Source organism: Belonocnema kinseyi, chromosome 7 (assembly GCF_010883055.1).
Source record: "Belonocnema kinseyi isolate 2016_QV_RU_SX_M_011 chromosome 7, B_treatae_v1, whole genome shotgun sequence".
NCBI lineage: Eukaryota > Metazoa > Arthropoda > Insecta > Hymenoptera > Cynipidae > Belonocnema > Belonocnema kinseyi.
Window position 1 is genome coordinate 102,842,609 of NC_046663.1, and position 14,988 is coordinate 102,857,596.

General features: G+C 32.0%; 1 protein-coding gene across 2 annotated transcripts in view; it reads left to right on the forward strand.

The window, feature by feature from the left end:
* Nucleotides 1-14,605, forward strand: part of LOC117176040 (insulin-like receptor) — a 409,747-nt gene extending 395,142 nt beyond the window's left edge. For both annotated transcript variants that reach the window (XM_033366024.1, XM_033366025.1), the window contains exons 10-13: nucleotides 4,918-5,450; nucleotides 6,809-7,304; nucleotides 9,626-9,870; nucleotides 11,578-14,605. In XM_033366024.1, the coding sequence (XP_033221915.1) occupies nucleotides 4,918-5,450; nucleotides 6,809-7,304; nucleotides 9,626-9,870; nucleotides 11,578-12,235 (1,932 nt within the window). In that variant the 3' untranslated portion in view covers nucleotides 12,236-14,605. The remainder of the gene's footprint in view (nucleotides 1-4,917; nucleotides 5,451-6,808; nucleotides 7,305-9,625; nucleotides 9,871-11,577) is intronic.
* Nucleotides 14,606-14,988: the final 383 nt, after the last annotated feature.

Sequence of the window (14,988 nt, forward strand, 5' to 3'; positions counted from 1 at the left end):
CTATTTTGATTGAAAATTCAACTACTTGCTTGAAAATTAACTTTTTAGATAAAAATTCAACTGTTAGAGTAGGCGTGCGAGTAGAAAATGAGAGACTGCGTAATAGATTGTCACAGATCGAAAAACAAATAGAAGGGGAGCAACGAGCAAAGAGGAAAAAGAACGTAATGGTCAAAGGGCCAAATGGTCATATGTCATTTGGCAAAAATGGTCTTGTAAGGGTGGCGTTTTGGAATGTCTCAGGATTAAAAAACAAGGACAAGGGGTTTTGGGGGGAAGTGACAAAATGGGATGTAATAATGATGAGTGAAACATGGGCGGATGAGAAAGACTGGAAGGGGATGAAAAGAATGTTACCGAAAAACCTTTCGGTAACATTCTTAACATGCAAGAAGCAAAAAAAGAACACATTAAAGGGAGAGGGATGGGCGGAATGGTCTCAGGTGTGAGAAAAGAATTGGCAGTAAAAGAGGGAAAAGAGGGGGAAAGGAACGATAAAGATGGAACAATAGTAAGAAGGATTATAGTTGGAAAAGTCAGAATAGCGGTGGTTTGTGTATATAGAAGAAGAGGGGAAGGGGAAGGTTGGAGAGTAATTAAGAAGTGGATGGAGGAAAAGAAAAAAGAGTTAGTTTTGATAGGAGGTGATTTGAATGCATGGACTGGCGAACAAGGGAGAGGGATTTGGGATAGAGAAAAGGAAGCATATGTAAGGAGTTCCAGACAAAGGGAGATAGACAGGGAGGGGAGGAGGTTACTAGATATAATAGGATGGTCTATTTGCGATGGTAATATGAGAGCAGATGAGGAAGGAGAAATCACATTTGTAGGGAAGGGAGAGGCAGTGATAGACTACATCCTGGCGGAAGAAAGAATGAGGAATTTGATAAGTTTCGTGGAAGTGGGTAATGAGATTGGGTCCGAGCATTTCCCGGTAATAGCTTCACTGAAAAGTGGTGGCAAGAAGCGAGGCAGTTGGAGAAAGGAAAGAGGGGGAGAAAGGAACAAGAAAATGGGAGCCTGGGAGGTAGATAAACTGAAAGAGTTTAAAGAAAAAATGGAAGAAGAGAAGATTAGGTTGATAGAAGAGGAGCGGGTAGACTCGTTATTGGAAAGATGGAAAGGGTCGATTGAAAAGGTAAAGCATGAGATAGGTACAAAAACAGAAAGAGAAGGGGAAAAGAGAGGCTGGTGGGATGAGGAATGTAAGGAGAGTAAAGAGAGAATGAAAGAGTGTGTTAGAAAATGGAGAAGGGGGAGTACAATCGGAGAAAACGGGAACATGAGAGGTTGCTAGAAAGGAAAAAGCAAAGGGATAAGGAAAAGTACAAGGAAGAAATAGAAAAAGCGATCAAAGAGGGTAGGGTTTGGGATGTGATAAATAAGGAAAGAGGAGGAAAGAAAGGACCGAACGAAGAAATAGAGTTGGGTGAGTGGACAGACTATTTCAAGGGGTTGTTAGAGGCAGAATAAAATAGGATAATAGGGGAAAATAGAAATTTAGTACTAGGAGAAAGGGTGGTAGGGAATAGAATAACGAGAGAAGTGGATTCGGCAATAAAAAGATTAAAAAGGAACAAGGCTACAGGAGAAGATGGTATAGAGAACGAAGCGTTGAAGTATGGGGGATAAGGGATAAGGGAAGGACTTTGGGAGATCTGCAACAAAGTATGGAATGGAGAAGGGTGGCCAGAAGAGTGGTTGACAGGGCTGGTATTACCACTTGTCAAGAAAGGGGAGGGAAAGAAGGTAGAAGAGTACATAGGGATCACTGTCATGCCAGTTGGCTATAAAATATATGCAGAAATTGTAAGAAAGAGGTTAGAGAGCCAGATAGAGGAAAGAGAAAGTATTCCACACAATCAGACGGGTTTCAGAAAAGGGATGGAAACCATTGACAACATTTACGTACTGAACTACTTGGTTAACAGAAATCTAGGGAAAAAGAGAGGCAAACTAATCGCGTTATTCGAGGATTTTAAAGCAGCTTTTGATTCGGTAAACAGAAAAGTGTTATGGCAGGCAATGGAAGAGAGGGGAATAGAAGAAAGGCTGGTGGAAAGGATAAAGGAAATTTTTACTGAAACCAGAATTAGGGTGAAGATAGAAAAGGAAAAAGGAGAGGTATTCTGGATAGATAGAGGTCTAAGGCAAGGGTGCCCTTTGAGTCTGCTACTGTTTAATATGCTGTTGGCAGATCTAGAGGAGAAGCTAAAGAGGAAACTAAAAGGGGGGACGATATTGGGTAACAGAAAAATATACTCTCTAGCTTATGAGGATGACGTGGTTTTTTTAGCAGACAACGAGAAGGGGATGAATCAAATGATGAGAAATTTTGAAGAGTATGTGGGAGCAAAGGATCTGACGGTGAACGTAGAGAAGACAAAGGTGATGTGTTTCAGAAAGAGAAACGCCATAATGGATTACGTTTGAAAGATGAACGGACAAATAGTATAAAGAGTGGAGGAATTCTGTTACTTAGGTTTTTGGTTTGAGGCAGGAGGGGGAAACGAGCTGCAGGTGAGGAAAAGAATTGAATGTGCGAGTAAAGTAATGGGCCAAGTATGGGGTATAGGAAAGAGAAGGTTTAAGGACGATTGGAGAATGAGGGTCTGGTTGTTTGATGCGTTGGTTTGGGCGGTGTTGTGTTATGAAGCGGAGATTCGGGGATGGAAGGAACATAGGAAAGTAGAGAGCATGCACGAGCGATTTTTAAGGTGGGTAATGGAGTTAGCTGGAGCTGCCCAGGATACATGTTAAGAGAAGAGTTAGGAAGAGGAAATATGGTTACTAGACAAATTAAGAGAGCATGGAGGCTTAAAGAGAAGCTAAAAAGGGGAGAGGGAAGTAAAATTGCACAAGCATGTTTCGGCAAAATTAGGAACAACGAAGCGAGAGGTAATTTGGGGAATTCAAAATGGGAGGAAGAAAGGAGAAAAATGAGAAGGGTGTGTAATATTCGAGAAGAGGTTACGGAGTGGCAGGATATAGAGTTAGAGCTATTAGTTAAACAAGGAGGAGAGAGATGGACAAAGATAATAGACTCGAGGTACAATAGATGGTATAGGATGGTCAAAGGATTGATGGAATCAGAATATCTGCAAAAAATAAAAAAGGAAGAAAAATGGAGTAGGGTTGTACGGTTCAGAATGGGAGAAGGAGTGAGTGCTTGTAGATATTGGATGGATGAAGAGAAGAATCTATGTAGAGTATGTGGATACGAAGTGGAGTCATGGGCACATGTTTTAGAGAGATGCACAGGAGAGGAAGATGGGCAGTTGAGTGTTGAATGAGTGTGTAAGGTGGATTTTGGATGGTAAGGGACAGGGAGTGATGTGGATGAAGAAATTGGAAGAAATAAGGGGAAGTAAGGGGAAGTAAGGGAATAGGGCAGAGACAAACGGTGGATCCTGAAAAAGGAATTTAAAAACCAAAGTTAAATTTAAAATCGTGGAAAATGTTTGTTTTTATGGTAAAAGGAAACGGAAGCCCTGGAAGATCGCTCATTACTAGAATTATTTAGTTTTATTTTTTGTTGTTATTATTTAATTTTATTTTTTAAGTAAGGAGAAACATTTGTAGATAAGTAGCGGATAACTTAGATTAAGGATGGAATGTAAATTTTATGTACAGGGAGCGGAGGCCCTCAAACCCGTAAATGAGAGAGTTTAAATATACATACATACACAGTTAAAAATTTATTTCTCTGTTTAAAAAATAATTTTTTTAATTGAAAATTAACTTTTTTTAACAGAAAATTGAACTGTTCCATTTTTTATTTAAAGGTTTATATTCTTTAGTTGAAAAAATATTTGGTTAAAAGTTCGTCCTTTCGGTTGAAAATTCAACTATTTAGTTAAAAATTCATCTATTTTATTAAGATTGCCATATTTTTTATTCTCCTATTTTCGTAAAAAAATTTGAAAAGAAAAATGTAATAGTTGATGTTTAACAAAAAAAGATTTTAATTAAAAATGAGAAATAGTTGCACTTAACCACGAAAGTCAAATTTTCAATAAAATACATGATTTTATACGAAAAAACTGATTTTTTCATGAAAAAGACGAATTTTCAACAAAAAGCATCAATTTGTTACCAAATTGTTGAATTTTGAACATGAAGATTATTTTTTTATCAAAAAAGATAAATTTTGGATTAATTACATTAATTTTCAATTAAATGCTGTAAAAAATAGATCTGATGTTAATCCAAGTTTTTAAATTAAAAAGGTCTATTTTAAGCATAAATGTAGACGATACAGTCTTATTGAGGAGAATTAATTTTCAATTTAAAGAAAATGCATTTTTTACCAGGAAGTTTAAGTTTGTACCAAATAGTGTAATTTTATACGGAAGTCTTGAATTTTCAAGTAAAAAGACAATATCTTACAAAAATTCGAATTTTCAGCCCGAAATTGTAAATTTTTAACAAAAAAGTTTATTTTCAAACGAAACAGATTAATTTTTAACCAGGTTGATTTTTAGCCAAAAAAGATGAAATTTTTGCAGAAAGAAATACCATTTTAAACTAGAAATATGAATGTTCAACAAGAGCATTAAATTTTCAATTAGAAAAATTGTTAGTCAAGAAAAAAAAATTTTAGGCCGAAAAGACGAAATTTCAACAAAATAGCTAAAGTTTCAAACAAGCAGTATGACTTTTTAACAAAATTGTTGAATCTTTGAGGAAATAATTTAATTTTAAACTAAATAATAAAATTTTTAACTAAAAAATGTAGTAGACTTTTCAACCAAAAAGAATGAACTTTTAACCTAAAATAGTTGGATTTTCTTATTGAGTTCTAGTATAATAGGAATATTATAAATATAAATATTTTAATAGAGATAGGAATTTCGATCATTTATATATTATAGAGTAAAGAATAAATCATCTCTATTTTTTCTTCTTTTTTTTTAGATAAAACCAACGACAATATGCGTAACAAGAAAAGACTTTATAAAAAATAAATCCTACACGCTGAAAGATCTCCCAGCTGGAAATTACACAGTTAAAGTTCGAGCGGTGAGTCTTGCAGGGTACGGAAATTACACACAGGAGAAAATAGTTTACATCAACGAGTACAATACGATGGGAAAATTTTGGATTATTTTCTTGGTCGTCACGTTATTCGTTGTGATGTGTTTATCTGGGTGCAGTTTCTACGTTTGTAAACGGAAATTCATGCGTAACGTTCCTAGTATGAGACTGATCGCAACTGTCAATCCAGAATATGTGAGTACGGCCTACATTCCAGACGAATGGGAGGTTCCCCGAAAAAAGATCAATTTACTCCGAGAACTCGGAAATGGATCCTTTGGAATGGTTTACGAGGGTATAGCGAAAGACGTCGTTAAAGGAAAACCCGAGGTTCCTTGCGCCGTTAAAACTGTTAACGAGAATGCAACCGATCGGGAGCGAATCGAATTCCTCAATGAAGCTTCTGTCATGAAGTGAGTAGAAATCTTTATCAATTTAAAACGTCGGAATGGCGGATTTTTTGATTTTAACTTACAAGTTTTCCAAGGGAATTGCAACATGCATATTTTTTTATCACGGTATTCTAAATTCTAAATGTATTAATTACTGAGAAAACAGAGAAAAAATCTTTTGTGAACATTGACTGATTCCATTTCAAATCGGGTACGATGTTGTATAAACTTATTTTTGCATACATTTTTTCGAAATGGTCAACAAATGATTTTCTATCCAATTAGTCAACAAATAATTTTCTATCAAATTTTGAGAACTTAATAGAAAACTGAATTGATTTATGTAATTGAAATCAATAAATTCATGTGAATTTAAATGAAGTCAAATACCAATTAAAGTGAATTCAAGTTAGATTTTACGGAAGTTAAGTAAATTAGCAAAATTCAAATTGTATTCTGTTGAATTAAAGGTAATTCACTTTCGTTAAAATTAATTCAAATAAATGGAATGGTGTTCAATTTGATTGATTGCCTTTAGTACAACTCCATGCAATTTAATTTACCTGAATACTAAATTCGAATCGTTTTTTGTTGTTGAACTAAAGTCAAACAATTTAAATGAATTCAGCTGATTAAAAATTCATTCAAGTGAAATCAAGTGAATCCAATGAAATTCCAAAACATTTCAGTAGATTTCAGGCAAATTCATCTGCATTCAATTCAATTCAATCTAATTGAATTTGGATTGAATTTATGGGACATTTTTTTATTTGAATATTACCAATGTTTTCAAGAATATACTATCTCTATATATAAATTTGAGGTAAAGTGAATCGACATTCAAGTTAATTGAATTGCCTTTTAATTGAATTAGATGACATTCAAATGTATTTAAATTAAAAGTCAAAGCAAATTTGAATTGAATTAAATTTATGCGGTATTAACTTTGATGAATTTAATGTGAAACTTCAAGTACACTCATATTGAATGAAAATGATTTCCATTCTATTAAAAGGAAATCAGCTAAATCAGTTTTTAATGCAATTTAATAAGGATTATTTTAACACTTAGAATTTAATAAAACTGAATTTATTATTTTGGAAGCGCTTAAAAATATTCATTGTAAATTAGCAACCCTGAAATAGAGTTGTAGTAAAAGAATCAATTAATTTGGATTTCTTAAAAGTAATTCAGTTTTGTTGTACTTTAATTAAAAACTCAATAATTAATATTCTTCTTATATGAAAATATCTTACAATTCTCTCTACTGTAAAATATTATCGAAAAATAAAGACCAGGGGAGAAATTTGACGACTTGAAAGTTGTTTTAGATATTTCAGAATGAATAATTAATTAATTAATTATGATCTTTTTCACAGAGCCTTTAACACTCATCACGTAGTGAGACTATTGGGGGTAGTTTCACGTGGACAACCAACTTTAGTTGTTATGGAACTGATGACAAATGGCGATCTGAAGTCGTATTTAAGGAGCCATCGACCAGACGTCGGCGATAGTTTTTCCCTACAACCACCAACATTGAAAAGAATTTTGCAAATGGCAGTTGAGATAGCGGATGGCATGGCTTATCTCTCTGCTAAAAAATTCGTGCACAGAGATTTGGCTGCTCGAAACTGTATGGTTGCTGAAAATTTAACCGTGAAAATCGGAGACTTTGGAATGACAAGAGACATTTATGAAACCGATTATTATCGAAAAGGAACCAAAGGACTTTTGCCTGTCAGGTGGATGGCGCCAGAGAGCTTGAAAGATGGAGTTTTTACAAGCTTTTCGGACGTTTGGAGTTACGGGGTCGTTTTGTGGGAAATGGTTACGCTCGCTTCGCAGCCCTATCAAGGATTATCGAATGACCAAGTAACTAACTTCGGCTAATTTCGACAAACCGGACTAATAATGAGATGTTCTGTTTTCCTCTTTTTAAAAGAATTCCTATTTTTTCCTACTTTTTAGAAACTTTAATTTTTTTCGATTTTCGTGTAGACTTGAACTGAATTAGTAGAACATAATAAGAAAATTCAACTATTTTTGGTTAAACATTTCCCGTTTTGGATAGAAACTTCGTCCTTTAGGAACGAAAATTTATCTTTCATTAGAAAAACCATATTTTTTAACTAATTCTTTTTATGGAAAAGTTTACTATTATTTTTTGGTTGTGAATTTATTTGTTTTCGTTGAAAATTTAACTAATTGGTTGAAAGTAAAAATATTTGGTTAACAATTAATTTTGTTGTTGAAGATTTTGATCACTGGTTGAAAATTCATAACTTTTAGTAGAAATTTCATCTCATTTTGTTGAATTCTTTTAATTTTAAATTAAAATCTTTGTTGGATGAAATATTAACTATTACATTTTTTGATAAAGATTTATCTTGTTGCTTAAAAATCTATCTATTTTGGCAGAAAATTCAACTATTTTGTTGTTTTGGTGAAAATGTACTTTTTTGTTGAAAATTTATATTTTCGGATTGAAAATTCATTTGTTATGGAGAAATTTTGTCTTTTTGGCTTGAAATTTTTTCAATTTGACTGTATTTTTGTTTTTTACTGGACAGAAAAATCTTCTTGTATGAAAATTCAACTATTTTGTTAAAATTTAATTTTTTTAGAAGATTCATCTCTGGTTGAAAATGTAACTATTTTATTGTAGAATATTGATTGTTTAAAGTTAATTTTTTACTGATAATTGTACTGTTATGTTTTTTGTAAAGTGGAACTATTTGATTGAAAATTTATGTATCAGTTGAACATTCGTCTTTTTGGAAGAAAATTAATCTTCTTACTTGAAAATTCATCTTTTTAGGTTAAAAATTCAACTATTTAGTTGTTAAAATTTATATTATTTGGTTAAAAGTTCAACTATTTTCTTGAGTATTTAATTATTTTTAGAGTAGTAAACTGTTTAATTAATCTCCATTGGACAAAATTAATCTTTTTTGATTGGAAATTAATCTGTTTTTAATTTTACATGAAAATGTTTTTTTGGATGAAATATCAACTATTAAATTTCTTTTTAAAAATTTATATTAAAAAATTCATCTCTTTGATTAAAAAGTTTACTATTTGGATATTAAATTCAACTGTTTTGTTGAAAATTCTCTTTTTTTATAAAAATTCATATTTTCGTGTTGAAAATTCATCTGTATTGTAGAATTTTGTCTTTTTAGGTTGAAAAGTCTCTAATTTGGTTGACTTTTTTTCTTGTTTGAAAATTCAATTCTTTTGCTAAAAATTTATTTGTTTGTTGAAAATTCATCTCAAGTTGAAAATTCAACTATTTAAAAAAAAATTTGTTGTTAAAACTGATTTTTGTTTTTTACTGATAATTTGACCGTTTCATTTTCGATAAAAAGCTGATCTTTTTTAGTTGAAAATTGAACTATTTTGTTTTAATTTCCTTTTTTTCTTGAAATTTAATTTTTGTCTGATTATGTAACTATTCCATTTTTGATAGAAAACTAATGTTTTTTGGAAGAAAAATCAACTATTTTATTGAAAATGTTATATATTTCGAATTGAAATTGTAGAAATATCGTACACTCATTAGTTATTTAAAAGAATTTATTTCCCTTTTATTACCTTATTTTAATGAAGAATTACCCTATTTCCCCTATTTAGAGGGTGTTTTGCCTGTGAAGTCTATAATTGTGAATTCAAAAAAATAATTTGCGTTCCAATGATGTTATTTTCTGATGATACTAGCGTTACCCCGATTTACGGTACTCTAAATGTTCTCTAAAGTCTTTTTTATAATTATATTATATGATGAAAAATTTATTTTAATGCGAAACTATGCATAAAAAATTTGTGAATTATGTGAAATTATATTATGTGATAATATGAACTAAAGTTGAAAAACTACTTGTTTTGTTACACATACGGATGGTATCATAGGAAGACCTATAAAATCACTATTCTCTACTATCTTTACTACTAAAATATAATAAATTAGCATACAATATATCCGAAACTTTCATATTTAAAATTAAAAAATTTTAAAACCCAAGCTTATTGGACGAAAATAAATTATGCGTTTTAATATGGTGACGAATCATGTTTATTTAATGTAGAAACATAATAAATCGCAAAGATTTTGTGTTATATTTTATTCCGAGACATTTTATAAGTATGCGCTTCGTATAAAATTTAGAGTTATATATCAAAATTATTTTTTGCAGACGCTGCGATATGTAATTGATGGGGGTGTCATGGAACGACCAGAAAACTGCCCTGATCCTCTTTACGATATGATGAGGGCGACGTGGAATCATAAAGCGACTAAAAGGCCCACTTTCATTGATATTGCAACCATTCTTTTGCGAGAAGTGGACCTAGATTCATTCCAGAGAGTCAGCTTTTATCACAGCCCTGAAGGCGTCGACGCACGCAATCAAAATGCGGCCCATTCGTCGCAGAACGACAAGTGAGTTATTTTTTTTTATGTTTCTATTACAGTTGTAGATTCTGGAGATTTGTATTGGCTATTAGTATATAATTATGCAGCCAATGTATTCCTTAAGAATATTTTATATTTGACCGAGAAAGTTTAAAAAGAGCAGACATTTTTTAGAAGTACAAATAGCAGAAAATGTTTAAGCAGATTATTGGTGACATTAACACTCAAGAGGGTTACAACCAATATTTGATGAATATTCAAATGTTATGTTACCTCTCTTATTAATTCGTACCATTACTTTATATTATTTCACATTCATGTTATGATATCCAAGCAGATGGTGATCACTGAAATTAAAAAAAATTCTGGTTAATTTATAGTTTGTACTCGGTTTCAAACTGTAAACAGACAAATATAACTATTATAATTTAATACTCTCAGTTTTAACGATTTCAGAAATTATTATTAATTATTGTAGATTTTAATTTGAAATCCTTTAGATTAAATAATTAAAAATTTAGAGCGGTGAAAACTAAAGTCTTCAAATTCAAGCTTTAAAAACAGCTTAATTTAAAATTTGAAAGTTTGGAAATGAAACCTCTAACATTGGAATTATAGAAATTTGGAAGATAATATTAAAACATACCTAAAGAGATAGATTTATTAAAGATTTCTAATAAAAAATCATTTCTCTCTGTCCTTTTCAAAAACTTTCAAAATGTAACGACTCCAAACATTGTTTGAAAGTGAGAAATAATGAATTGGATTATAATGATTGGGAGAACAAATACGTACATAATGAAATAGAGGCATTTATTAAATTAAAAATCTTATTTTAGTTTAAAATTTAAAATTTTGTAATTAAGAGAAATAACAATTGCTTTCATATATTTAAAACTAAACATTGAACGCTACAAATTACAAATTTTGTAATTAAGAGAAATAACAATTGCTTTCATATATTTAAAACTAAACATTGAACGCTACAAATCTTTTAAAATTAATAATTGTTAAATTATTTAAACTTTTTATGATTCCACTTTGAAATAGTTCATTTTTGTATGATTTCAAAGTATATAAATTTGAACGCTTCAATTTAAAATTATTTTAATTTGAACACTTCTTCAAAAATTGACATTTCTAAATGAAGGTCAAGTATTGCTAAATTGAAAAAATTAATTTTTAGTTTATCTACGAATTACAAATATTAATTATTTGAAAACCGAAAATAATTGAAAATCTTTAATCCGAAATTTACGATTGTGTAATTATTAAGATTTTTGATTTAAACCTGTACTAATTTTTACGATTACAACTTTTGACTTTTCAAAGTTTTACACATTAAATTATTATTCAGTTTTTAAATTTAATATCTCATTGTTCAAGTCCTCAAAAAAGTATTGGAAATTTGTTACTTCTAATTTGAAGTTGAACGATTAGTAATTAAAAGACTGGCAATGGAAAATTATTTGAAGTAAAATTAAAAGACTTTAGAATTACGCATTTTAATGTTAATGATTGCATACTTAAAAATGTTACAGATTGAACTTTTTCAACTCAAAAGAATGTCAGGTGATATCAGGTGGAACCAAGCAGCTTTATTCAATTTTTGAATAACCACTTTAAAATCTATTGCATTAGAATTGGTTCTCTTTGAATGTAATAATTTGAAACGTGATTGGAAATACCGTAAAAATGTGTTGATTACTAACGAATGATCTTGAAATTTTGCAGAGATCTTGAAATGGTGACCCTACAAGACTTACGGGAAGAGGAAGCCGAAGGCGAAGAAGATTCCCCTCTACGTCAAGACTTTGGAGATTTCGCAGACTTTGAGCCCCTCAGTCTGAAAAAGAATTCAACTCCTAGATACGACATGGATTCCTTCAGCGATGGCTCAAAAACCTCAAATTTCCACGATATGAATTCCTCGAAAATACCATTGAAAGCCGGCTTTGATGACTTTGACGGAATTTCAGTCGAATCATTGGCTTCAAGTAAGGACACACTGAATCTGCCTTTCGCGGAGGACAGTGTCAGGTCTGTGAAGAACTCGCCTTTCGCACAAAAGAAGTCCTCCTCCAGGGGAAATGTGAGTCAAACTTCAATGGCTAAATCAGTGAGTCCGCAAAACTCGGCCAAGCAGTCATTTCTTGACAGTCCGAGTCCCTCCAAAACACCTCGAGTCGATCCTGATTATGAAAACAGAAGTCCGGAGATCCTCTCGCTGAACAAGAAGATGGAGAAGGAGCCATTGCGATTGAACTTCTCATCCTTGGACCCTATCGATATCGAGTCCAACGAAGACGACAGGGGGAAAAAGCGTCAGTCCGATTACGTAAACAGAAGTGAAACGCTGAATAACGGATACATCGGTGGCGCGACCACGTAGTTATATTTTCTCCAAAGCGTCTTCAAAAATCGCCCTGGTTACAAGGTCATTGCTCATAAACGTGCTTCAAACAATGAAAGAGTGCATCGTCGAGCCTAACAGTTTCACGATAGCGTGAAAGTGGATTAAAAAAATATGTGTGTTGCACTCGGACAATTTCTTTTTTATATGAACGGGGAGGATTAAAGTTTTAAAGTAACATAAGATAGGAACGTAAGTTACATTTTACACTTTTAGACGTAATGAAAACCGCGAATCGAAAGTAAGATTCCGATTGACATAAAATCGATATTCCTTATCCTTTACGGGTGTAGAAAGCGTCTTAATTCCGTCTCCCTGATTAGAATTAACTTTACTGCGTGTGTACAGATTTTCATGAAAAATTCGCGATGCATGTCCACAGATTGCTGCGAGTCTATAATCGCGAACTCGTATGAAATGCGTTATTCTTGAGTCGAGTGTCGGTGGACAGTATTAATGTCTCTTGTGTACATGCCGTGGCAACCACTTTGACCTACGTAGTATTTAAGTCTATATCAAAGATCGATCTTGATTAATAATTTTTAGCATAAAACATAACTAAACTACAAAACTACATCTCCGGTTTCCCAGGCGAGATACTCGTCGCTCGAACTGATCTAATGGGGCGACAAAGTATTAAACAGAGTTCTAAAGAGAGCAATTTCTGCAAATATTGTCAGGAACATTCGCGATTAATTTTTATTTTGAGAGGTGAGCGGTCGAAAATTATGTGCATTATTTTGCAGTTAAATTTAATTCATTTGAATTTGGATTTATTCTCCTTGAATAGACTTTGAATTAAGTAGATTTCAGCTCAATTGAATTGACTTCGGATTCAAAGTTCTCGGTGCAATTTAAATTCAATGAGCCACATTGATAATGTATTTAAATAGTTATGTACTTCATGTTGAAAATGTATAGATCTTTTCCATTTCGAGAATATTCTCCGATTTTAAATTCCGGATAACTTTAGAACTCTAGTGTTAATTGTCCAAAGTGGTGACAGTTTCGAAGGGCGCCCATCTTCTGAAAGTAAGAAATTTCGTCCAAGTCGAACGTCGACGATGAAGGAAATGAGAGAAATGAAGCGATTACTGGCGACCATTTTGCGAAAGACATGATTGGGAATCCAAATTAATTAATTAATTGATTAATCTAGATAGAATTGCAGCGACCTTCTGGTACCCGGAGGTGGTTCAGAACATCTCCAATTATAGCTATCGACCCTCGCTCGAATCACTTGTTTGGACTTTTTCAGAAAATCGAAAGTTTATTCTACAGCGTTCTTCCTCAAGGTATCCTCATCTTATTCATTCAGTAAAATACATACGTACATAATTTCTAGAATCTGTGTGACAGATTCTGAACCATCTTGCAGACGATGTTCTCGCAACGAATGAGTTTGAGAAGTATGGTGCTTTTTGAAATTGACGTGTTCAATTTGTTGTCGCGGGAGTAGAAATCGTCCGAGAGTTTTAGATCGGCAATACAATATGAGATGTTTTACCACCAAATGTGTTTAAAGAGCACCTTGCTTTATTTAGCTTGTTCAATATACTTAGAGACTATTTACTAGCCAACTCCTCAACAGTCACTCAGCGATTACCATTACCTCCAACTTTTACCATCTTTATCACTAACAGTTCCATATTTTTTGCATTCTTGCACATTGTTTTTGACATATATTCGTATTTTCTTGACTATTTTATCACAATCAAGTCAGATACAGAATTTAAGAACAAAACATATTTCATTACTTTTATCAGGTAAAGGAAAACTAGATTTAATTTTCATATGTTAGATATTCAAGGTGGCCACAGAAGTAAGTGTATATAAAATGAGCTCTTTTTGGTGCTAAAGTTCCGATAAATTGTTTCTCCCCATTTTAATTTTGTAAAAGTTAGGTAATTTTTACTGAGAAAATATCCCACATTTAAGTGGACAAATTTTTGGCAATTTTATGCCTCGCATTATCTACCCACGAAAAAAAATACTGAAAAAAAATAACCGGTCTTGATCTGCACTTATTTTTTTTATATCTCAAGAATGGTTATTTTGTATTTTTTAATAAACAGCTTAATTATTTTTAGTTCACAATTTTATTTTTAAATCTTTTGGTGCTTTTTAGTCAATTCGTGTCTATAAACAATTTTTCGTCGAGAAAGAAGCACACAATGATGGCAAACATTCATAAAGCTTAGGGCCTATCTATAAATTACGTATCAATTTTTTTTGTTGACGGGGAAGCCTGCTGTTACCCGATGGCGAATAATTACAGTGTGTAAAATATTTTTCTTAATTCTTGATAGAGCTACTCTATTTTTTCGAAAAGAAATTTTAACTCGAGTAAAAATTTGTTCCTTTTCGGCATTCACAATCTTTTTTAAAGAAAAAATTGCCGAAATTTTCTCATCAAATGATGTTTAAATATTTTTGGGATGTGTTTCCACAAAGTAGTTCAAAATCTATTTAAAAAAAATTAATTTGTTTAATTCTGTGAAAAGATACATATTGGCAATAAAGTAAAACAGTTTTTTTTTAATTTTGAAAATTAAACGGGTATTTAAATATTTTTATAAGGCTGTGGCTAGTCAAGCTTTATAGTAAATAGACATTGCATTTTTTTAAAGAATGTCTACGTTTACGAAGCTTACAAAGCTGTTACATTTTTTTAAATTTTAAGTTTGAAAAAGTATTCAACAATTAAAGTTGCCTACCTTCCCAAATTATTG